This window comes from Arachis ipaensis, chromosome B1, assembly GCF_059453495.1.
Source record: "Arachis ipaensis isolate K30076 ecotype BB chromosome B1, ASM5945349v1, whole genome shotgun sequence".
NCBI classification, from domain to species: domain Eukaryota; kingdom Viridiplantae; phylum Streptophyta; class Magnoliopsida; order Fabales; family Fabaceae; genus Arachis; species Arachis ipaensis.
Window position 1 is genome coordinate 135,522,570 of NC_142436.1, and position 25,781 is coordinate 135,548,350.

The 25,781-nt window shown below is 35.6% G+C and overlaps 3 protein-coding genes across 4 annotated transcripts; 2 read left to right on the forward strand and 1 right to left on the reverse strand.

Moving 5' to 3' along the window:
- Nucleotides 1-7,042: 7,042 nt before the first annotated feature.
- On the reverse strand, nucleotides 7,043-7,441 carry LOC148578496 (uncharacterized). The gene has a single exon (XM_088503065.1). The coding sequence runs from the start codon at nucleotides 7,439-7,441 to the stop codon at nucleotides 7,043-7,045; it is 399 nt and encodes a 132-aa protein (XP_088359191.1).
- A 9,596-nt stretch (nucleotides 7,442-17,037) lies between these two features.
- Nucleotides 17,038-20,289, forward strand: NF-YB13 (nuclear factor Y, subunit B13). 2 transcript variants are annotated; one of them, XM_016338557.3, is made up of 6 exons: nucleotides 17,038-17,393; nucleotides 17,497-17,559; nucleotides 18,304-18,393; nucleotides 18,710-18,804; nucleotides 19,035-19,103; nucleotides 19,768-20,289. In XM_016338557.3, the coding sequence occupies exons 2-6, from the start codon at nucleotides 17,505-17,507 to the stop codon at nucleotides 19,927-19,929; spliced, it is 471 nt and encodes a 156-aa protein (XP_016194043.1). In that variant the 5' UTR covers nucleotides 17,038-17,393; nucleotides 17,497-17,504; the 3' UTR covers nucleotides 19,930-20,289. The 2 variants fall into 2 exon arrangements, with proteins under 2 accessions (XP_016194043.1, XP_016194036.1); XM_016338550.3 differs by having other exon boundaries at nucleotides 17,067-17,393; nucleotides 19,765-20,289.
- Nucleotides 20,290-21,485: 1,196 nt separating this feature from the next.
- On the forward strand, nucleotides 21,486-22,659 carry LOC107635179 (MIZU-KUSSEI-like protein (Protein of unknown function, DUF617)). The gene is given in 3 exon segments (XM_088501801.1): nucleotides 21,486-21,793; nucleotides 21,835-21,925; nucleotides 21,927-22,659. Coding segments are annotated over 3 exon segments (885 nt in total). The 5' UTR covers nucleotides 21,486-21,629; the 3' UTR covers nucleotides 22,557-22,659.
- The last annotated feature ends 3,122 nt before the right edge of the window (nucleotides 22,660-25,781 follow it).

Genomic DNA, 25,781 nt, shown 5'->3' on the forward strand with positions numbered 1-25,781 from the left:
AACTCTGATTTACAAGTCCTAATCCCTTCCCAGGGGGGATTAGAGTTAGAGGCTAGAGACTCAGCCAACAACTTCTAATTACAAATTAAACTTGAGCATTCCAACTCAAGAGTCTCCTCTTAATCAACTCCAAAGTCAAATTAGGAGTCTACTCCATTGACATGAATTCTATTTTCATAAACATGTGAAGGGGGTAAATGGAAGACATGGTAATTCAAATAAAGTAATAAAAGAAAATTAATTAGAGGTAAAAATAACTCTTTGCATTAATAAATTCCAAAATCGAAGATATCCATATGTAACTCTGAACAAACTGAATGGAAAGTAAAAGAATAAGGAAATAAGAAAGCAAACTGTAATGACAAAGACTTCAAACGGAAGTAGTAACTCTTCTCAATATCCAATCCAAAAGCATAAAACTAGAAATCTATGAATGTGAAAAACCCTAGAGGAAGTAGTGTTTTTTTCTCTAAGATTCAAAACTAAAAACTAAAATTGTGTAAATGTGAATGTGTGTTGAGTCTCTGCTTGTCCCTTGGCTCTAGTATGTGTTTCTGGGCCAAAAATTGGGTAAAAAATCAGCCCAAAATCGCCCCCAGCGTCTTCTACAGTTGCAGCATGTTACGCACGTCACGCGTACGCGTCAGTCACGCGTACGCATCGATGGTCTTCTACGTGTGTCATGCGTACACGTCAGTTACGCGTACGCGTCGCTATAAAAAGCTCCAAGTCACGCGCACGCGTGAAACATGTGTGTGCATCGATGCTCGCTGGTCATCTCCTTAGTTTCTTGTGTTCCTTCCATTTTTGCAAGCTTCATCTCTATCCTCTAAGCTATTCCTGCCCTATATAGCCTGAAAACACTTAAACACACAGATCACGACATCGAATGGTATAAAAGGACATTAAAAATTAACAATTTAAAGGCTTAGGAAGCAAGTTTTCAATCATAGAACAAAATTGAGAAGGATTTGTAAAGCCATGCAATTTATATGAATAAGTGTGCAAGAAACTGATAAAAACCACTCAATTTAGCACAAGATAAACCATAAAATAGTGGTTTATCAGTGTTGTTGTTCATCGTCCCATATGCCCCACATTTTTTGCTGACTTACCAAATCTGAAAAATCAAGGTTTTACATATGCTAAAAATCTTAAATTTCTGGACTGGAATCACTTTTTCAAAATCAAAAAGCTTGCTTATCCAGTTTTAGTTCGAGAGTTTTATGCTAATCTGACCTACCATTAGGGATCCATTCATTCATATGTCAAAGGTTGTGAACTTGTCTTGAATAGTGAATCCATTAGTGCCTCCTTAGAATATACTGATATTGGTGTCTGTGCTTATAATGCGGGTAAGTGGGATGAGGGGCTGGGTGTTTTGTACAAAGATGCTCTGGCTCATGTGTGTGAGAATATCTCTCTTATTAATGGCCTTACTCCTACTCACAAAGCCTTTGGCCCTCTTCGTGCTCAATTACACCGTATTGTGAACCACATTATCTTACCACAAAGCGACTTTTATTAGAGGGTGTCTGGTGTGCAAAATAAGAACTTGAACAACTGAACCAGCAAGTGCACTGGGACGTCCAAGTAATACCTGAGGTGAGTCAGGGTCGATCCCACGGAGATTGTTGTTTTGAATCAAGCTATGGACACCTTGTAGATAAAGTCAGGAGATTAGAAAGATAGTTTGTTAAGTTAAATGCATAAAACAGGAATAGGAATGAAATTACTTAATTGAGTGAAACCAGTGATAAGAGAACGGTTGAGGTTTTGGAGATGCTTCATTCTTCTGGATCAACCTTTCCTACTGTCTTTCTCCAACTGTGAGTGATTCCTTCCATGGCAGGCTGTAAGTGATCAACTCCGGTTTAATGGTCGCCAATCTTCCTCCTTCAGGCCGAACGCCAGGTTTACTGTGCGCCCAATCTAAATGAGGGTGAAGCTCCTGCAGTTCATCCCCTTGATGATCCTACTCAAAATGCCACAGACAAGGTCGAATCTTCCGGATCAGATAATGCTATGCCTTTGGTTCTAGCCTCTACCACAAAGACCCTAATCTCCCCATACCTCAGCTGAACTGATGTCTCGAGAAGTCCCCAACGAAGTCGTGGATTAGCCGTCTAAGAGATGTATAATCAAGCTTGTGGTTCAGCGATCTCCTGTTACATACTCACACTGAACCCATGTAGAATGAATATGGTTGTCACGGATCATCCCATTCATGAGGTTGAAGAATGAAGATACATCTTAGAATGAGTCACACACGAATTAAATAGAACAGTAGTACTTTTATTAATCAATGAAAATCAGCAGAGCTCCTAACCTTAACCTAGGAGGTTTAATGACTCATGCTAGTAGAAAAATACAATGAAAACGTGAAAGTGGGCAAGATTCTCCTAACAAGGGTAAACTCTTGTCTATATATAGTAATCTAATGACTAAGGATTACAGAAATAAGATAAACTAAGTTGACAGTGCGAAAATCCACTTCCGGGACCCACTTGGTGAGTGTTTGGGCTGAGCTTGAGTGTATCCCACGAGCTAGGGTCCCTTAGGAGAGTTGAACGCTGGCTAGGGACCCCCTTTTGGGTGTTGGACACCAGCCACCCCCTTATGGGCATTGAACACCAGGAATGAGGCAGATGGCTGGCGTTGAACGCCAGTTTTGGGCCTTCATATCCGAAGAAAAGTATGAACTATTATATATTTCTGGAAAGCCCTGGATGTTAGCTTTTCACAACCGTTGAGAGTGTGCCATTTGGACTTCTGTATCTCCAGAAAAGCTCTTTCGAGTGCATGGAGGTCAGATCCTGACAGCATCTGCAGTGCTTTCTCTGTCTCTGAATCAGACTTTTGCTCAAGCTCCTCAATTTCAGCCAGAAAATACCTGAAATCATCATAAAACACACAAACTCAAATTAGAATCTAAAATTATGAATTTTGCACTAAAACCTATGAAAATATAATAAAACTTAAATAAAACATAATAAAAACTATATGAAAATAATACCAAAAAGTGTATAAAATATCCGTTCATCAGAACACCAAACTTAAATTGTTGCTTGTCCCCAAGTAACCAAACAAAGTAGGATAAAAATAAGAGAAGAATATAATAAATCTCAGAGTTTTCAATGAAGCTCAGTTTCAATTAGATGAGCGGGACTAGTAGCTTTTTGCTTCTGAATAGTTTTGGCATCTCACTATCCATTGAAGCTTAGAATGATTGGCATATTTAGGAACTTAGAGTCCAGATGGTATTATTGATTCTCCTAGTTAAGTTCTTTTTTATTCTTGAACACAACTTCTTTAGAGTCTTGGCTGTGACCCTAAGCACTTTGTTTTCCAGTATTACCACCAGATACATAAATGCCACAGACACTTTAACTGGGTGAACCCTTTAGGATTGTGACTCAGCTTTGCTAGAGTCCCCAGCCAGTGGTGTCTAGAGTTCTTAAGCACACTCTTTGATTTGGACCACGACTTTAACTGCTTAGTCTCAAGTTTTTCACTTGACACCTTCACACCACATGCATATAGTTAGGGAAGCAGCTCATTTGAACTATTTAGGCTAAGATATTTCTTTTAGGCCCTCCTAACCATTGATGCTCAAAGCCTTGGATCATTCCTCTTGCCTTTTGGTTTTAAGAGCTATTGGCTTTTTCTGCTTTTTTTTTCGCATATAATATATATATATATATTTTTTTTTTCTTTTATTGCTTTTTGCTGCTTTTTCTTGCTTCAAGAATCAATTCTTTGGATTTTTTAGATTACCAATAATACTTCTCTTTTATCATCATTCTTTCAAGAGCCACATTCTTTAACTCCAACATCAAATATGCACTATTTATTCATACATTCAGAAAACAAAAGCAATGCCACCACATCAAATAATTGAACTATTCCTAATATAAAACTCGAAATTCATGCATCTTACTTTTCTTTTTCAATTAAAAATTTTCTTTTAAGCAAGGTGAGAGATGCATGGAACATTTCAAGACTTAAGACATAAAATAAAGATGATCATGCAATTAGAAACAGAAAATAAAACAAGATACATGGAAAACAGAAAAATAACATAGGCAACAGAGGATTAAAGGAACGAATCTACCTTAGCGATGGCGTCTACTACTCCTTCTGGAGGATCCAATGGAGTGCTTGATTTCCTCTATGTCACGCCCATGCCTCTGTTGTTCTTTCCTCATAACTCTTTGTTCTTCTCTTATGTCATGGAGGATGGTGGAGTGCTCTTGATGTCCCATCCTTAGCTGATCCATGTTGGAGCTTAACTCTCCTAGAGAGGTATGCCATTAGTCCCAAAAAATATTTTTTGGAGAGAAAAATACATCCTTGAGGCATCTCAGGGATTTCTTGTTGAAGCGGCTCCACATGCTCTTGTTGTGGTCCCTGTGTCGGCTCTCTAACATGCTCCATCCTTCTTTTAGTGATGGGCTTGTCCTCCTTATTGGGGATGTTTCATTCTGTGACAATTTTGACTGAATTACATAGGTGACATACGAGGTAAGGGAAGCGGAGGCAAGTGCTTTTCCCTTCCTTTTCCTTAAGGTTTCACCAGTCTTTGGTGCCATACTTAGGAGTGGTAGAAGTCAAAAAGCAAAGCTTTTGCAATACCAAACTTAAGAGTTTTGCTTGTCCTCAAGTAAATATGAACAATTGGAAATGAGAAAGTAGAAGGAGAAGAAGAAAGAGGGAGAGATAGAGGGTAAGGTAGGTGGGGTAGGTGGAGTTTCTGTGGGACCCACTGGTCCTGGGAGGCTAAGGAATTTGAATTCCCTACCCCTTGTGGCCGCTGAACGCCCAGCTCTTGCTCCTGACTGGCGTTCAACACCAGCTTGATGCTCCTTATAAGGCGTTGAATGCCCATTGGGGTGCTCCTTCCTGGCGTTCAACGCCAGGTCTCTGCCCCCTTGCTACCGTTCAACGCCAACTTTGCTGCTCCTCATAGGCGTTGAATGCCCACTCTGGCCCCCTTGTCTGGCGTTCAACGCCAGCAAGGTCTTTACTCCAGGGTGTTCTGTTTTCAGCTCTGACTGTTTCTGTTTCTGTTCTAACTATTGTACATGATCACAAACATTAAAAAGCAAGAGAAAACTCTAAAAATAAACTAAAATAAACTCAAATGAAAATAAACAAAAGAAATAAGAACAGAAATACTCTACTTATGGTTGGGTTGCCTCCCAACAAGCACTTCTTTAATGTCATTAGCTTGACACTCGATTGCCGACTTTCTTCCTCTTCTTCCAGTTGGTTAACAGAAATGACTCCATAGGAGAAGAGGAGGAGATTAGTGCCCTCAGATTTGAATTCCTCCTAACAAGCTTTCTTTTAGGGTGATGAGCTTAATTCTCCTTGCTTGTTAGGGTAGGGGTTGTATTGTTTCTCCATCCCTTATGCATTTTCCTCTTGGGACCTTCCTCCTTGGTGGGTGGTGACTGCCCAATACCAAACTTAAGTTTGATGTTTGGGGAAACTGTATGAGTTTTCACCAAGGGAGGAGGCTTTAGTATTATACTCTGCATGGAAGTACCTCCTTTGTCAGGGGGTAGTGGAGGTTTCAAGACCTTGATAATCATGTAATCCTTCTGTAACCTCAGCACCAATTCGCCTCTCTCAGCATCAGAGAGGTTTCTTCCAGTAGATAGAGACCATTGCTCCAAAATCTCAGCAAAAGGAATATTGAGCTGCAACTTTTCATAGCCTTCCAAGGATTGTGAGCAATGCTCATCCTTGGTCTCCTTTTGGGGCATCTGAGGGTGTGGTGCTTCAGGCTTTCTTCTCATAAGAGGGGCGTGCAACAATGTACTTCCAGCCTCTTCTTGAGTCTCTTCTTCATTTAGTTCCTCAACAGTGTGTACCATCTTAGGCTCAGCCTCCTTGGTACTAATGAGGGCCAGACACTCTTCTCTTGGATTCAACTCTGTGTCTCTGGGAAGAGTGTTAGGGGGTCTCTGCAGTTTCTAAGGAAGGTTCCTCTTAATTACTGCACTGCACTCCTTAATGAGCATCACTGTCTCTACTTCCCTCCAGTCCCTCTTGCTATTCAGTATTTCTTTCACAAACTTAGCATATGAAGGAATTTGTTCAAAAGCCTCTGCAAAGGAGATTTTGATCTCCAGCTTTTTGAAAGCTTCTAAGAACTTGGCAAATTGCCTATCCTTTTCTGCTTTCTGGAGTCTTTGAGGGTATGGTAACTTGGCCTTGTACTCAAGAGCCATGAGTGGTGCAGAGTGACTATCTATAGTGCCTATAGAAGGGCCACCAGCTTGCCTAGGGGGTGTGTTCTCAGCACTTGCATGTGTCTGATCAACCCTGCTTGGGCGTTCAACGCCTTCATTGCCCCCTCCGCGCGTTCAACGCCAGAGGTACCCCCTTCTGGGAGTTGAACGCCAATAGCACTCCCTCCTGGGTGTTCAACGCCCTTAGAGGTGCTTTGGGTTGCAATCTGTTCATCTTCTGTCAGCTCTTTTTCCCCTTGTCTCCTGTTATTCTGAGGCTGGGTGTTCAGGGTCCTTCCACTCTTGAGTTGGATGGCCTGACACTCTTTTTTTATCTATTCAGATAATTTCTGCCTAGTTTGACTCAGCTGTGTCTCTATGTTCCTGTTGGAAGCCCGAGTTTCTTGCAAAGCCTCTTGCAAGCTTAGCACTTGCTGTGTGAGATAGTGTAGTTGCTGGGTGAATGACTCACTTTACTTCGGAGGGTCTGATTCAGTGGTCACTGTCTTAACCTCTTCTTTCATTAGAGTCTCATTGGATGAGTACAGATGCTTATTACTGGCAACTGTCTCAATGAGCTCGTGAGCTTCCTCAATTGTCTGTCTCATGTGGATTGAACCACCAGCAGAATGGTCTAAGGACATCTTAGCCATATCTGTGAGTCCATAATAGAAGATGTCTAACTTTACTCATTTTGAAAATATTTCAGTAGGGCATTTTCGTAGCATCATACTGTATCTCCCTCAAGCATCATAAAGGGATTCATGATCTTCTTGTTTGAAGCCTTGAATGTTCAGTCTTAACTAGGTTAACTTCTTTAGTGGAAAGTATTGATTCAAGAACTTATCCACCAGCTGACTCCATGTTTTCAAGCTAGACTTGGGTTGGTTGTCTAACCATCTCTTTGCCTGGTTTTTAACAGCAAAGGAAAAAAGTATCAATCTGTAGACATCTTGGTCTACTCCATCAGTGTACACTGTGTCAACATATTGCAGGAAATCTGCAAGAAATTCTATGGGCTCCTCTTGAGGAAGTCCCTGAAACTGGTGGTTCTGCTGCATTAGAGTGATTAACTGTGGGTTGAGCTTAAAATGAGCTACTCCAATAGGAGGTATGCTAATGCTGCTTCCATAGAAGTCAGGAGTGGGGGTTGTATAAGACCCTAAGGTTCTTCTTGGTTGTGCCTCTTCCTCTAGATCCATAGTGCACTCTTCCTGTTCTTGCATACACAGACAAGAGACAAAGAAAAGTGGGAGTCTCTATGTCAGAGTATAGAGAGCTCCCAGTGAGATACCAAGAAGAGAGAAAAGAGACAAGAATTAAAATAATTTTTTTTCGAAAATTAAACAAATAAATAAAATAAAAATAGAAAAATAATTCGAAAATAATAAAAAAATAACTAAGAAATTTCAAAAAAATAAGAAAAGAAAAGATTAAGAAAAGATATGACAACCAATTAACTAACAAGATTTAAAATCAAAGAGGGCATTTTCGAAAAAGAAGGAAGAGAAAGTAGTTAGGAAGTTTTGAAAAAGAGAAAGGAGAATAAAAGATAAAACAAGTAACTAACTAATTAACAAGATTTAAGAACAAAATAAAAGATTTGATTTTGAAATTAAAAGGAGAAAGTTTTAAATTTTAAAAGTTGAAAGAAAGTAAAGATTTGAAATTTAAAAGTTTTAAATTCAAAAAGAAAGATAAGGTAAAGAATTAAAAAGATTAAGAAAGATAAGATTTAAAAGATTTTGAAAAATATTTGAAAAAGATTTTGAAAAAGATTTTAAAAAGATATGAAAAAGATTTGAAAAATATTTGAAAATATAATATTTGAAATTTGAATTTAAAAGGAAAGAATCAAACAAGATAAGATAAGATTCAAAAATATAAAATTTTAAAAGATTTGAAAAGATTTTATTTTAAAATTTGAATTAAGATAAGATAAGAATTTGAAATTTGAATTTTTGAATTTAAAATAAGATAAGATAGGATTTTTGAAGATTAAATTTTAAATTTTGAATTTTAGATTTGAAACAATATAAGATAAAGATTTGAAAAAGATTTGATTTTTTTTTTGAAAATATTTGATTTTGAAATTAAAATTTAAGATAAGATAAAATAATGATTTGAAATTTAATGAAAGATAACAAAAGATAAGATAAAGATTTTAAAAAGTTTTGAATTTTATAATTTAAAAGAAAGATAAGATAAGAAAGAATCAAATTAAAAGAAAGATATGATAAGATATAAAAAGATAAGATTTGAAATTTGATTTTGAAATTAAGATAAGATAAGATAATGATTTTGAAATTAAAATTTGAAATTTTGTTTGAAATTTTCGAAAATAATTTTGAAATAAAGATAGAAAAGATATTTTTTGTTGAATAATGAAAAAAGAGAAAAACAACCAAAAGACGTCCAACTTAAAATTTTTAGATCTAAGACTCTAAATTTTCAAAAACTAAAAAAAAAAGAAAAACACCAAAAGACACCAAACTTAAAACTTTTAAGATCAAAATAAGAAAAGAAACAAGAACAACTTGAATACCAAGAAAGAACACAAAGAACAATTCAAAAATTCAAAGGAAACAAAGAACACACAAAGGACACCAAACTTAAGAATTGACACTAGATTCAAACAAAAGACACTATTTTTGAAAAGGACACTAAGAAAATTTGAAACTTTAACAAGAACAAGAACAAAAGACTCAAATAAAAGATAAATATTACTAAAGAAAAGAAAAGATTTTGAAAAATTTTTGAAAAAGAAAACAAGAAATAGGTAAGACTCAAAGTAAGAAAATCAAAAGGAAATACATAGCCAAAACAGAAAAGGTTTTGAAAATTTTTTGAAAAGAAAACAAAAGACTCAAAACAAAAGTAAAAAGTACCTAATCTAAGCAATAAGATAATCCGGTAGTTTGTCAAATCCGAACAATCCCCGGCAACAGCGCCAAAAACTTGGTGCGCGAAATAAGAACTCGCACAACTGAACCAGCAAGTGCACTGGGTCGTCCAAGTAATTCCTGAGGTGAGTTAGGGTAGATCCCACAGAGATTGTTGTTTTAAATCAAGCTATGGACACCTTGTAGATCTTAGTCAGGCGATTAGAAAGATAGTTTGTTGAGATAAATGTATAAAACAGGAATAGGGATGAAATTACTTAATTTGAGTGAAACCAGTGATAAGAGAACAGTTGAGGTTTCAGAGATGCTTCATTCTTCTGCATCAACCTTTCCTATTGTCTTTCTCCAACTGTGAATGATTCCTTCCATAGCAGGCTGTAAGTGATCAACGCCGATTTAATGGCCGCTAATCTTCCTCCTTCAGGCCGAACGCCAGGTTTACTGTGCGCCCAATCTAAATGAGGGTGAAGCTCTTGCAATTCATCCCCTTGATAATCCTACTCAAAACGCCATAGACAAGGTCGAATCTTCCGGATCAGAGAATGCTGCACCTTTGGTTCTAGCCTCTACCACAAAGACCCTAATCTTCCCATACCTCGGCTGAACTGGTGTCTCGAGAAGTCCCCAACAAAGTCGTGGATTATCCGTCTAAGAGATGTATAATCAAGCTTGTGGTTCAGCGATCTCCTGTTACAGACTCACACTTAACCCATATAGAATGAAGATGATTATCACGGATCATCCCATTCATGAGGTTGAAGAACGAAGATACATCTTAGAATAGAGTCACACATGAATTGAATATAACAGTAGTACTTTTCTTAATCCATGAAAATTAGTAGAGCTCCTAACCTTAACCTAGGAGGTTTAGTGACTCATGCTAATAGAAAAATACAATGGAAACGTGAAAGTGGGCAAGAGTCTCCTAACAAGGGTGAATTCTTGTCTATATATACTAATCTAATGACTAAGGATTACAGAAATAAGATAAACTAAGTTGACAGTGCAAAAATCTACTTCTAGGGCCCACTTGGTGAGTGTTTGGACTGAGCTTGAGTGTCTCCCACGAGCTAGGGTCCCTTAGGGGTGTTGAACGCTGGCTAGGGACCCCCTTTTGGGCGTTGGATGCCAGCCACCCCCTTGTGGGCATTGAACGCCAGGAATGGGACAGATGGCTGACGTTGAACGCCAGTTTTGGGCCTTCATATCCGAAGAAAAGTATAGACTATTATATATTTCTGAAAATCCATGGATGTTAGCTTTCCATAGTCATTAAGAGTGCGTCATTTAGACTTCTGTAGCTCCAGAAAAGCTCTTTCGAGTGCATGGAGGTCAAACCCTAACATCATCTGCAGTGTTTTCTCTGTTTCTAAATTAGACTTTTGCTCAAGCTCCTCAATTTCAACCAGAAAATACCTGAAATCATCATAAAACATACAAACTCAAAGTAGAATCCAAAATTATGAATTTTGCACTAAAACCTATGAAAATATAATAAAACTTAAATAAAACATAATAAAACTATATGAAAATAATGCCAAAAAGCGTATAAAATATCTGCTCATCAGTGTCTTTCTGTGATACAATAATTTTATATGCTATCATCACTAAATCTAAAATTTTATTTGCATACTTAATAGTGAGGCATATGTTTGACTGCATAAGGAGTGACAAAAATGTAGCTTCTCTTATGGCATATTTTTAACTTACACTTTTGAATAATTTGGTGTTGACCTATCAAATGAATCATATGAAAATAGACACTTATATCTAAAAGGAGGTGATTCAATGAAACAGCACAAAAAGGGGACTACGAAAACTGAAAAGGTAGTCCTAGATGATAATGATGATGAACTAGATGACACCCATCCTCTCTCTACTTCGGGAACTTCAGCCTTAACTGGTCACAAATCACTCATTTATGGAGTTGTTAAAGGCGTTCTGCAAGAGTTTGTGAACCTATCCAACCATTTAATCTCTACAATCCAACAAACAAGGAAGCTTGCAGTCAGAAATGAGAATGCTCTCAAAAAGTCAAGGGATAGTGTGGCTGTCCTTATGAAGTATGTTGACAACATTAATGAGGACAAAACAACGGCCACTGACTAAGAGAAACCACTTGATTCTGAGGAGGATGGCTCAAATGCTTAAAGATGTCTCTTGCTGCTGATTTCTATTATTTGGATATTTGTCTCGGAACAATTTAGTTTGTTTTAGACACTGTTTTTCTTGGATGACTGTAAACAATTAACAACTACTTTATTTTGCGGTTTATAAGAACTGTGAACTCTAACCAGATTTTATGCATGCTTGAATTGCTTCTAATTCCTCCTTTGATGACAAAAGAAGGAGTAGCAAAAGTAGAATAGGGTTGTTTGGTTGTTTGATAATTTTTTGAATAATTTTGTTGGAATTGATAATTTATGTTTAATGCATGTGACTTGGTTGGTTTGAAAGTGATTTGGGCATGCTCTGTTTTAAAATGAAAAATTTATTTCTCATGCTCTATTTCGGTTTTATGCACTGTTTTGAAATGATTAATGATTAATTTTCTTGTGCTCAGTTTTGTGATTGAGCTTGATGAACCTATTCTTAAAGATGTGCTTGTAACACAATTTTTGACGAATGTATGCTTTGGAATATTGTTGAAAACTGCCCTGATACATGAAATCTTATGGTTGAATAAAAAAAATTGTTTGACAATAGAAAAGTGTTTTCTGAATATTTTTTTATCTAGCTTTTGAGTCACAATTCGGTATTCATATTTGAATACTTTTCAATTTGAATTGAGAAAACAAAATGCTTGATGACTCCTTTGTGCTTGAGATGCTGAAATTACTGCATAACTATTATGTGTATAAGCATGTGTACATTCTTTGCAAAATTATATTCTCTTTAGGCATAAATATGAATAGGAAACAAATGAATAGTACACTTTCAGAAGGAGCAACCCTTATGAAAGAAAGGGGAAGCACATCAAAGCAATTGGATATCATCAAAAGGGAAGTGCCTTAATCTTAATTAAATTTCTTAGATTATATCATTTTAAAAATATGTTTGTTATCAAGGGAGAGATTGTTAAGTTAAGAATAAAATTAATTTAATGATGATGACAAACATTATGTTATTGGGTTAAACATCCAAATGGATTTGAATATTTTATTTAGAGATGCAGGCCCAAATAAATGTGCAGTAGTCCAAACCAATGAAACAAATGTGCTCAAATGTGATGAAGAAAAACTGATCCACTAACCGAGCCCAAATGCAATCAAGCATTAGTAAATCAATTCTAAGCTAAACTTCTCTTGTGCACTTCGGGTAAACACAAAGAAAAAAGAGACTGAGCTTTACCTTTAAGCTCATATACATCCGAGAAGAAAGAAAGAGAAAATTCATCAAGAAAGCAAGAGTCTAATCAAACAAATCAAAAGCATGTTACACTAAGTTAGAGGTTAAAGGTAAATAATTTCCTTTTGCATGCAAGTTAATTCCTTCACTTCTTCTCCTACTCTCTAAAATGCCATTTAAAGAAAAATGAAGAAAATAGTGGTTGATTATCTCTACTGTGAATCAATGTCTAAAATTGTTACTTAGAACCAAAGCACAATGTCAAAGATTTGGATTTGGGATTGTCACTGAGTAAAAAAAAAACTTGCTGCTCTGACCTCCTCGGTTAAGCCAAGAATTAGAGTCAAAATCTCTAATTTTGGGGTTGATTGAAGAAAAAAAAGATAATGATATGTGGTTCAATAAACAAGGATTTGACTTTGGAGGACTCTCATCCGTGACAGTAAACAAGATACAAAAAAGAAATTAACTTTCAAAGTGAAGTCAAGGAGAGAGAACCAGAGAGTTGAATTTTCATTGAGAGCTTTCTGAGAAGGGTTCAATGTTTTGGACAGTGTTTCTATATCAAAGAAATATTCTGCCAAGATAAAGAGATTCAACAGAGAGAGATGAATCATGTTTGATGTATATCTGCACAAAAGCTGTGAATCATCATTTCCTTCATTATTTACTGATTGTGTTTCTGTTTTAATGTATATCTTTCTTTGTTTTATTTGAGAGATAAAAGGCAAGAAAGAGAGGCATTGGTAAAACCCTTGAGTGAAAAAATACTGAGTGAAATACTTGAGAGAAAAGTCAAGAGTTATTTTCAAATTTCTTTTGGTTGTATTTTCTTAGTTGTATCAAGTACCTGAGAGGTATCCCTTACTAAGTTGGGTAAGCACTTAGTGTATCTAGTTTAGGTAGTTACATTACCAAATTAAGCTTATGTTAAAGCTTGATGTGTCTCAGATAGGATTACGTTGAGTCCTAGAGAATTGGTGTGTGTAATACTTAAAAAAGATAGTGAAAATTCTACCAATATTGTAGTGGAGACTAGATGTAGGTTACATTGCACATGGCAACTGAACCAGGATATATGGCGGTGTTATCTTCTTTCTCTCTACTTTAGTTTTGTTTCTCTAATTTTTATGAGACAAAACTAAATTATCTCCTGAATAATTCATTGCGTAGATAAAACAGAAGCTAAGTTTTATTTCTTGGCTTAAAGTCGTATATAATCAAAGTTAAAGAATGTCATAAATTCAACCCCCTTCTCTAAGTCTTGTGAAACCTTCAAATTATTCTTAAGATAGATCATCAAATTAATTTAGTATTATATCAATCTTATTATACTACTATTATATCAATGTATAATTATTTTAATCAATTATGGAAGTTAATATTAAGAAATATTAATATAAAAGGAAATTATCATTTAAAATTAAACCATCATATATTATTATTTATTATACACGAATCGTGCATAATTATAATTATTTATTCTTAAGATAGATCATCAAATTCATTTAGTATTAATTAAAATTTTCTTTTTTTTATTTTAAAATATATCAATTCTATTATATTACTATTGTATGGATACATAATTATTTTAATCAATTACGTAAAGTTAATGTTAAAAAATATTAGTATAAAAAAACTATCATTTAAAAGAAAATTGTCATATAGTATTAATATTATAAGACAATCATGCATAATTATACTTATTTATTTTAAAATAGATAATCAAATTTATTTAGCATTAACTAAATTTTTTTCCTATTTTAAAGCATAACAATCCTATTATATTACTATAGTAGTATAATATATAATTATTTTAATCAATTAAGTAAAACTAATGTTAAAAAATATTAATATAAAAAAAATTATTATTTAGAAATAATACATTAATTAGATTATACATTAATCATGCATAATAGGATATTAATTAGATTATACATTAATCATGCATAATTAAATTATATAATAGTAATAATGTACAGTACTCATCTGCTTAAACAAGTGCTAAAAGTTCGATATTGTATTATACATGCAGTAATTCATTGGCCTAGGGATGTCAACGAGACAGGGAGAGGGCCGGGGCGGGGATGCCTCCCTGCTCCCCATCCCCACCCCCAAATTTACTCTCCGTCCTCGTTCCCGTTTCCATTCTCCGTCGTGGGAGAATATTGTTCCCCCATCCCCATTCTCCACAGGGTCTCATTTTTTCGCGTGGACCTCATTCCCTATCTCTCTGATAGTTCTGACTAATTATTGGTTTTCATAGGAATAGAACTAAAAGTATCCATTATATACAAAAACAGCAAGATTTTATACAAAAAAATATAAACGACAAGATGGTGACTTCTTTCAAAATGACGCAGTGGGGGATGCCCCGGCGAGGCAGAACACAGAGCAGTAAACGAGGTGGGAGACGCGGCAGTAGAGAGGAGAATGGACACGACAATAGAATTGTGGAAATGAACGCCACGAATATAGAGAACGACGTGGTGAAGGTTATGGAACGGTGAGGAGTGACAATGCGGTCAAATGGGAGAGTGGCGAGGGGGTGGCTGCAGAGATGTTGGATAGAGTATGAACGACACTAGGGATCTATGAGTTGAAGAAGGGTTATGCAAATGAGCATTATGAATTTTGGGTCTCTCTCTCCCTCCCTCCCTCCCTCCCCCTCTCTCTCTCTCTCTCTCTCTTTCGAAATGACTAAAAAACATATATAAGAAATAAACTATTAAGAACAATTAAGTAAATTTATAAATTTTGGGGATTAGCGGGGACAAAAGGGGGATCTTCGCTCGAGTCCCCGCGCCTGCCTCGGGAGAATTTTGCCCCAAACGTCCCCATTCTCGCACAAAAAATTCTCCACAGTCGGATCTCCATTCGGGGCAGTCTCCGCAGAGATCCCCGCGTCTTGGAGAGTTTTGCTATCCCTACATTGGCCAGCAATAAACCATTAAATAGAGCTTAAATCTGTGACGGATTAATCCTTTGCCTGTCGGGTTAAGGATATCGTGGATAATAAAAATATACACATTTTCTCGTAAAAATCAAAATTTTTGTTTATTACATACTATATTTTTTTTGCTTTACTTACTCCAAATATTTTGTTAACTTTTTTATTATATATTTTTATTTAATTTTTGGATAAATAACATAAATATTGGGATTTTTATTTTAATAAATAAAATAAATGGGATAATTATCAAAATAAATAATTTAAAAATTATTTACCGTTTTAAATACCCAGTCTTATCTTGTTTACTGTGTAAACGAGATATATAAATATCGTTTACACTGTAAACGAGATAAGTCGAAGACAAAGTGGCAGCAGCTATAAAAGGATATGTAACTCTTGGTATTCTCCACAAACATTTTCCATCATTTTTCTGTCTGGTTTTTCTCACGAAAACAAGGCGTTAATGGCCAGTAATAGTCCATACATAGTTGTGCTTGTTTATCCCAATTGTTGTATGAGAAATGGCAACAACGGGGTGATATTTGAGTGTGAGAATCCGATATTGTTTCGCACTCAACGTGTGAATACGCTGTCGGATTTGAAGAATTTGATATTGAGCAAGGTCGGTGGTACAGAAGTGAGGGAGATCGGAAGGGTGGCGTATAGGTTGCTGGCACCCATGAGTAACGGAGTCTTCCGGTTTCGGCTATTCCGACTTCAAAGGGACGAGCATGTGCGACTGATATTCGACATCTATGGGAGGATCATGGTGGAGCAGGTAATGGAACTTTTTGCCGAGGTGGGACAAAGTGGTGGTAGTGGTTCCGTACACTCGACCTATGTACAGGACGACCAACCTCTCGCACCACCGCCCATTCATGTTGCCATTCCAGTGGATGAGGCAGAGGAGGACGAGGAGGAGTCGGACAGTGATTACGTGGCAGACAGTGATTCGCCATTTCATGTATCTCGTTTATACTGTAAACGAGATAAGAAGTGTAAATGAGATACACGCAATGTCATATTGTTTACACTGTAAACGAGATAAGACTGAAATATTTAAAACGGTAAATAATTTTTAAATTATTTATTTTGATAATTATCTCATTTATTTTATTTATTAAAATAAAAATCCCGAGCCAATGAACCATTTTATTCTAAAGTTTTTTTTGGGTGACTATTCCAAAAGTTGAATTTGTAGTTCAAGATTTTTTTTTTCATGAATGATTAACTTTTCATTAATTAAAAATAAGAACATTTTCATTCATAAAATAATATTTACAACAAAATTTTAGCAGCCCACCCGTCTAAAACAAAATCTACAGATAGAATCATTATAATAATTTGCAAACATTAAATTATATATTAGTAAAAATATTTGGATTACGTATTTGAGAATTTAAGAGTCTTGAAAACATAGGTATTTAATTGAATAAATAATTGATTGATAACATTTTATTTAAAAAATAAATAAAAATTATTTAGGAAAAAAGAATAACACCAACTCCTTTTGGAATTTAGAGAATTTTGTCATCAAATATTTACAAAATAAAAGTTCTACTGTTATTTATTTATTTATTTTTGGACAAAAGATAATATGAGAATAAAGGAAAAGGAAGAAGTAGAGAGAACGTTTCAATATTCAGTTGCGGAAAAAGCGCTAGACGCGCGGGAGAGGAGCGCGTGGGAAAGGGTAAGGTCAACGCGCTTTGGGGGGTAGTGTGGGTTGCCCTAATCGCATGCGAGCGAGAACTGGTTCTCTTATCCTGTGAAACCACCATCATAAATTCATATCATCGCTCTTCAGCCATGTCCTCCTTCCTCCACCATCTCTTCGTCTCCGTCTTCGTATTCGCCTTCCTCAATCTCCGATCTGAATTCGGCTGAGTCGGCTCGCTCGATCGCTACCCTCACTTGTCAGATTCGCTTCCGATTCAACCCGGTAAATCGGTGAGTTCCCATCTTGTTTTTCCTTATATCTTTCAGATCTGAAAATTTTCTTCTCTTTTGATTCGTATTTTGTCCCTTAATTTTTTGCTTTTTTCGGTTTTAGGTTGAACAATGGAGCCTATGGACATCGTCGGCAAATCGAAGGAAGATGCTTCGCTTCCTAAAGGTTTTCTTTGTTCTCTTTAATTTTTAATTTTCCCCCTTAATTTTGACGGTGACTTTTTCTTAATTTGATTTATTTTTTAAAAAAAATTTTAACTGGCTTTAATTTGATTGCATACATATCACATATTTGATATTTATATTTTCGTTGAGTTCGTTGGAATCAATTTGTTGTGTGCATATACGATTTACATTCCTTTCTGAGAATTACTTTGGGATTTAGGGTTAGGATGAGGAGAATTGAAAGAAATAAGTCAAGATTGAGAAATACTTTGTAATTTTCATTGTCTTTAGCAGCTAGCACTAATCTCTCATTATAAGTTTTATTCTGAGCTGCACTAAGGGGGGAGATCACATTATAATTAATTAATCACTGCAGAAATTTTGTTTCTGTTTGATGACTAGAAATCATCATTCCATATATAGCAAGCCATAGATGCCATATATGCCTTTTCTCTCTCTCACTTTCCTTTCCTTAATTGATTATTATTTATTTATGATTTTAACAGAACAACTTTCTCAATTTTTTGGAATGAAAAAGCATTACAGTTTTCTAGTTAAATTGATAGAGTTGTTATTCATAATACCTGATTGTCACTGTTCTTGTGGACCGGTTTAATTGAGAAAATGCTGTTGACTAATAGTAAAAGTCTGGTGTCTGTTTTCCTGCTAACTTTTGTGGCACTTGAGATTCGGTCTTTTCTTGTTTTTTGTTTGTGTTGCTCACCGAAGCTGTTATTTTTTGCAGCAACAATGACAAAAATTATTAAAGAGATGTTACCTCCAGATGTACGTGTTGCAAGAGACGCACAAGATCTATTGATCGAGTGTTGTGTAGGTCGGATTTCCAACTTTTGGTGTTTTTCTTGTTACTATTTTTTGTATTCTTGTAAAGCTTATTGACTGAATTCTCTTAGTTTGAGGTGATTCTTTATCCAGGGCCTAAATTCTATATAATGGATCTTTTTTAGCACCATAATTTGTTATGGAATCTAGACCCTGCATAACATGTTTGTTTTTTGTATCTATATTTGGTGGGCATGAAAAATTTATGTTATTGAATGGCAATTTATGCTTCCTTTATTTTTAGCAGTTTCCTGTTTCATATTCTTATTTTACTCAATTAACTGAATAATAGTTGTTTATCAATGCAGAATTTATAAACCTTGTTTCGTCGGAGTCCAATGAAGTCTGTAGCAGAGAGGAAAAACGGACTATTGCACCTGAGCATGTACTGAAGGCTTTAGAGGTGAATATTCTTATATTCATCAACCCTTTGTATATATCTCTAAGTTTGCATGCGATTCGTCTGCAATTTATACTTAAGTGTTAATATGGCCCCATGGAATTATCTTGGATTGTTGTAAACTAAAGATAGCCATAGAAGATGTTATAAGCAATTATGGATTGGAGATTTTCAAGAATGGATAAATTGGATGCTTTAAACTGGGCCTTATATGCTTAATTTTTTCTACTTAGGTCCTCGGCTTTGGCGAGTACATTGAAGAAGTCTATGCAGCATATGAACAGCACAAGCTGGAGACCATGGTAATCTTAATATTTATGCACCATCCATGCTGAATTCGAGTGTTCTTTTACAATTAGCAATATTGCTTTCTGTTAACCTGCCACCTTCCTTTGAGGTTCTTAATCTGTGAAATCTTGCACATGAAAGGGGGGATATGAACACGTGGAGTGTTCCCTTTTGATGAACCAATTCCAGTGTGTTACCTCTATATTTGAGAAATCTTTTTTGAAGTTGCACTTTCCTGTTTCCTAATTGCGGAATTAGATGAAAGATGCAGTGTTTGTAGGAGAACCTGTAGGATATACCATCTCCTACTATTCTATTCTGGGTTTTTTTTCTACATGCTGTTTGTGAGCACGTCCTTTGTTTATTTTTCCAATGATATTTTAGTAGTTCTTGTCATCACAGTCCTACTCTTTCCAGTTCTATCTTTGGAATATAGGCTTTTTGCTCCATCAACTTGATGGAATGATGAATTTGTGGCTGACAATAATGCATCCATCTGATTTAATGATTAATTAATAGTAAGCTGATGAATGGTCTAGTATTCTAGCTTTTGGTACACCATTATCATTTTGGGTAATGAGAAGTTTGAGCAGTTTTTTGAGGCAGTTAACTTTATTGTGTGCAAAATTACTTGGGAAAGGGAAACTATTTTCTGATTGGTTATTGTTTCTCCAGCAGGACTCTTTAAAAGGTGGTGGTAAGTGGAGCAATGGAGCTGAGATGACCGAAGAAGAAGCATTAGCAGAGCAGCAACGGATGTTTGCAGAGGCGCGAGCCAGGATGAATGGCGGGGCTATTGCTTCCAAGCAGCCAGAAGCTGACCAAAGTTTAGATAGCTAACTCTAGGACCTCGTGTTTTCCTCGAAGCGTGGGCAAAGGCATCTCTGACATCTTTTCCTGCCCTTCTAATTACCTCTGTTGTGTACAAAAGCCACTCACTAGTTTGCTGGCCTATGTGGATGTGCTCTCCATTTGTATTCTATCCTTTTATGAATCCATATTTGTAAGTCAATGTAATTAGTGAGAGTTCGTGAAAACCCTCCACCACTATTTAGAGTTACGTGTAAGTATTTAATCTGCATTTTGTGTCTTCTACACACTAACAGCTCGTAGCTTGAAGCTGACGGTAGCGACTATATTAGATTGTAAAAGTTATTGATGAATATGTAGAAGCAATGGTACTCTGTTTATTTCTGTTAACTTGTTAAATATGAGACATCATTCAACCTCTCCTTTCTTCTCGCAGGTATGATCCGTCTACATCTATTTTTGTTAAATTAGCTCCTTGTGTTCAACTTAAATGGTATTTCTCCTCTGGTTATAGGTAAATAATTATTCGGAGATTTAACATGATGTCTTATTTTGACAAAATGTAAAATTATGTACTACTTTTTCCAAATGAGGTTTGTTATTTTAAGAGGAAGTATCATGTTTAGTTTTCAGTTCTATATGTTCACCCTGTTATCGTATTCGGGTGTACCAGAAGTATTATTACTCTAATTTCTGTACGTTTAGAAAACATTCAATTAATGTTTCTATCCTACTACGCTATAAGTCTCCTTTCTTGTTTTTGCCTAATCATAGTCGGAAATCGAAAATAAACTTATTTCTGATGCTAGATTCTCCTGTTTTTCTGTTTATGATCTTGGCGTTGGGAATCGAAATCTCAACACACTAATAAAATGTCTTATCGGTTAACGCATCCGAATTATTGTGTCTGTTCTATCCTACTACTCTACTCCCTATATTATTAAACACTCGATAGTTCTGATAACCTAATATGAGTTTGGGTTAAACATGGCTTTTCCATTTTGTTGACAGCGTAGAAGGATTTAGAAGAAGTGGGGCCATGGCAAGGTACAAATAGGGTGTCAGTTCGTAGATACGTGTAATGTAGGCTCTGTAGCCAGCAATGAGCCATGAGAATTCAGTAATCCCTCAAGATGACGTCATCATGGTGCACCTTTGCACTAGAAGACATGAAATGGTGCAGAGGAGTGTGCTTGCTTGCTACTCTCCTGAATGCATGTCTAGTTTCAACAGTGATGGCTTTGTGCTTTGTTTGTTTTCTCTTTTAAAATTTTCTCTAATTTCTCTTTTTTACCGTTTTGGGTGCATCAAGTCAAAAGAGCTTAGTCAAGCACAATTTCCCCCTTCTCTATCTGTGGCTGAATGCCCCACCAGAAAGTGAAACAACAAACACATTGTCTCCTTAGATTCCTTTCTTTTCCATTTGAAAATTGCATTCTCTCTCTGTGCCTGATTTCCCATATCAGCTAGTGGGACTGCCTATGTTTCTTTTGTCAGGATTCTTCTCTTGCTCTCTCGCACACTATAGATATTAGATATAGATTCATATAGATACATAGATACATGCCTATAATTACAAAGAAAGAACCAAACTTTTTTATTTAATTAACCATAAAATCCTCAACTAACAGTATAAAGAAGAAGCCACACTCTCTGTGTATGTGTTTCTCTGTCTCTCCTTTCCCCCTTCTCTTCTCTGCTTTTTTAACCCTTTACTCTTCTCTTCTCTAATGAAGACACTTCTCATGGAGAGAACAACCACCTCAACAAACTCAACAACCTCATCAACCTCAAACTTAACCTTAAACTCTTCAGGAAACCCATCTCAAGACATGTCTTCCAAGAGGCACCACTTCCACTGGACTAACAAAGTTGGAAACGAAGAAGAAGAACAGCAAGAAGAAGCTGAACTATCTCTTCCCACTTCCCAGACAGTGTCCAAGATCATAGAAGAGGAGACAAAAGCAGCAAAAGAAGAACAACTTCTTGACAACAAAGCTGTTCAAGGAACAACTTCACAAGCAAGGAGGAAGCTTCAGGCAGTGGCAATCTCCAAACTCCGTTCAGTTCTCACAGTTTTCAACAAGAACCGTTCCAACCTACCCTTTGGTCTTGGCCCTCGTGTAGTTGGAACACTCTTCGGTTACCGTCGTGGCCATGTCCATTTTGCTTTTCAGAAGGACCCCACTTCACAACCCGCGTTTCTCATAGAGCTTGCAACACCGATAAGCGGTTTGGTTCGGGAAATGGCTTCTGGGTTGGTCAGAATCGCCTTGGAATGTGATAAAGAGAAGAACAAAGAAGGTGTAGAGAATGAGAAGAAGGAGAAGGAGAAGAAGCAAGTGAGGCTTCTTCAGGAGACTCTGTGGAGGACCTATTGCAACGGTAAAAAGTGTGGCTATGCTACAAGGAGAGAGTGTGGGCCTAAAGACTGGGATATTCTGAAAGCCGTGGAACCAATTTCAATGGGTGCTGGTGTTCTTCCAGTGAACAACAACAATGGTGAGGGTGGTGGTGGTTCTGATGGTGGTGAAGTTATGTATATGAGGGCAAGGTTTGAGAGAATTGTTGGGTCAAGAGACTCTGAAGCTTTCTATATGATGAACCCTGATAGCAATGGAGCACCTGAACTTAGTATCTATTTGCTTAGAGTCTAGCAGTTCATGGCAAAGTTCTGTTTTTTCAGTTATTATACTTAGTTTCCCTTTGTTCTTTGTGGATTCTGTGAACAGTAGGTTATTTATTTATTATTCCTATTCCTATACTACTTGCTTATTAGCTGTTCAATCATGGAAATGGAGACCTAGTCCTGTCCAAGGTTGTTCCTTTTTTTTTTTTTTTTGTCTTTTCATGTACCCTTATTCTTCATGGAGATGGAGGAAGTTGAGGGGTTTTCTGTTATTTTCTTTCTTTTTTTTTTTTTTTTTGGTAGAATAGGAGGGTAGGGTCTAATGGCAGAGCAGAGAAGGGGGTGAAAATGGTGCAAATACTTTACAGCATGGTGGTGGAGGGTGGGGTCATGAAAGGTGTATATGTATAGTTCCTATTATTATTTCTATTTTTCTCTAATCCTTGAATTAGTGATATGAGACTGGAGGTTAATGCTAATCATGATTGTTTTTGCATTTTTCTTTTTGTTTTATAACTCTGGATTTTGATTTAGTGCTTTTTTAGCAAAATTTCATGATTGCCATATTGTTTGTTTAATTAAAATTGGAGGATTGGCCTTCTATCTTTGCACTGTACTCCCCCACGCTTTCCTTTTTTCATTTTTACCCCCGTTATGTGCTTATTCCCTAGTTGATTTCATTTCATTCATTACAATTGGAAGTGCTGCTTCCACTTCAGAGTGTCCCTATTATGTGGGTTTATGTTGGTTACTCCATCACTCTTCACAGACCATTACTGCTAGTTATAAAATTTGCATCAATCACACTTTCTTTGTTATTAGATAAGATATGATTTATAATAATGTGGGTCTAAATACTTCTTTTGCTGCTTAATATCTTGGACATACTGTAGTTTGGATTCTATAACGTCAGTTATGTTCTTACAGATTCTACTGCATGTGATCCTTTGTTTACTTTATTTAAGGGGAAGATTGCCATATGAGAATGTATGTATAAGCATTGTAACTTGATATCATATATTAATTATTATTTGGGGCTGTGAGTGCCATTTCATTATTTGTTTTGTTTTGTTTCCTTGTGAGTTGTGATTATCTTCTTTCCTTGTTTAGCTTGAATCCTTTATCAGCATGTTCTTTCATACCAACACAATTTTCAGTATTTGGTCCAAAAAGCAAAGATTGTTCCAATCATTGCTTTTTATGTACAAATTTGTTTGGGAAGTGATCCCAAGATTTCTTCTTTTTTTTTTTGCCCTTTTTCTTTTTCCTTTTAAATTTTAATGCTTAATCAATCATAGAAGTCATAAAAAGCAAATGTAAAATAGAAAAAAGAAAAAATATATATTCAGTTACCCACAATCTGACAACATACCTCATCTTTTTTTTTTTCATTTTGCTATCCTTTATTCTTTTGTTTATGCACTCAGCTATTTTGCTTTTTCCACTTGTTGACTGCTTTTTTATTTTGTTTGGCCTAATTGAAATGTATATGAAAAACATTCTTATTTTTGTCACAAGCTTATATGACTCATTGTAATTTGTGCAAGCATGAGTCTCTTAAAGTATTAGACTATATCACTATGTAGCCCACCACATTGAAACATATGTGGCCACAACACTTATTTAATCACAAAAAAGGAAAATTCCTTCAACCTTGATTATTTGATCATAATAGTGATCTCTCCCTCTTTTCACCTTTCCTTTCTCCTAGTTTTCAGGCTTTAACAATTTCCTACTATTTTTTTCCCTGTAGATTAGTAGAGAGAAGAAAATGTAGATTAGAATATGTTGCTGACAGCTAGAGAAACCAATTTGTTACATGCCTTTCACTGATACCGAAGTTGTTGTTCATAAAAAAAATAAAATTTTATCATCTAGTAATCATTCTTCTTAAGATAGAAAAGCTAATTGCTCCACATAAAGTTTGGCTACTCATTCACATCATTATTGGCCTAATTAGTGCACCAACACACCCCAATCCCCACACTGAAAATATGAAAATAAACAATGGAGATAGAAGAAGAAACCAGAATAATCCCTTAAGGTTGTCGGTGGAACATATTCACAGGTCATTGCAAAAGTGTAGATAAGTTTAAGGTGTTGTCCATAAATTAATAAAATGGATCTTACATTGTCATCTTTCTCTCCAAAATCATATAACTTAAATTGACCTTAAATTTAATGCAGATCATTCTATTAAGATCAGGATATACCAATAAACCTTTAGAGTTTATACCTGAGAAGAACTAAACTTGTTCTTTTACTAGTTATGTAAGCCATCTTTGTCTTGGCTTTAACAATTTCGATTGTTCCATTTACTGAAAAATCTTAGTTGATGAATTAGACCAAATAGTTATTATAATTAAAGGGGACTTCAGGTTGATGCTATGCAGTCTATAATTGTTTTGTATCTTCTTTTTGGTCGGGAATCAAAGATTATTACTACACTTTTCCACCAGGTTGTGTCACTAAGCTATGGGATTCTCATCTATGATCTATGTGAGCTAAGGTTCACACTTTTTTTTGGCATACATTAGAAAATAATGGCTAGAAAGGGACAGCACCTATTTGCTCAAATATATAGCAGCTGTTATGAGGTCTACTACTACAATGTAAGTTTATTTTATAAAGAGTAGTATTAATTGAATATCTAAAAGTCCAAAATTTAGTTATTTACATGTTAAAGGAATATCCTTTTCTTATATCAACTATTGCATGATATGTTGGTTCAGAAAAATGTCACAGCACACTTTGGCTTTTTGCACAGATATCTTGTGATTTGTCATTTGTTTCTTTGATCTGTTGGGACTTGTACCTACTACCTAGGAGATCTTTCTATCTGCCATAGATCTTTCCAATCTTTAGGTAGATCAATGGAATTTCATTGAGCTTTGTAATTACTTTTATTTTAACAAATAAGAAAGAAAATATATATGCAGAGGAAGACTTTCTCTTAGTTCATGGATTGCACTATCTGGTATGTTAAAATTTAATCTTCTCTTGTTTCTTACTTCTTAGTAGTTATCATTAAAGTGATGTTACTAATGCCTAAATGATAAAAAAGAACTTATTTTGTGATTTTTTTAAAAGGTAAACCACCAAAAATGCATTCAAATAATTTTGGCGCGGACAAAAATGCATCCGAATTTTATTATCAACAAAAATGTCCTTAAATAATTTTAAAATGCGACAAAAATATCTAACATTAAATATGTATTTTCAAAAAATGCTTTAAAGATTGAATTTTGATGCG

Bases quoted from the DNA above. Each gene is read 5' to 3' on its own strand.
- LOC148578496 (XM_088503065.1), bottom strand. From the start codon at position 7,441: ATGGATCTAGAGGAAGAGGCACAACCAAGAAGAACCTTAGGGTCTTAT.
- NF-YB13 (XM_016338550.3), top strand. From the start codon at position 17,505: ATGGAGCCTATGGACATCGTCGGCAAATCGAAGGAAGATGCTTCGCTT. The intron at 17,560-18,303 runs GTTTTCTTTGTT...TATTTTTTGCAG, and splicing joins AGATGCTTCGCTTCCTAAAG to CAACAATGACAAAAATTATT. The intron at 19,104-19,764 runs GTAATCTTAATA...TTGTTTCTCCAG, and splicing joins AGCACAAGCTGGAGACCATG to CAGGACTCTTTAAAAGGTGG.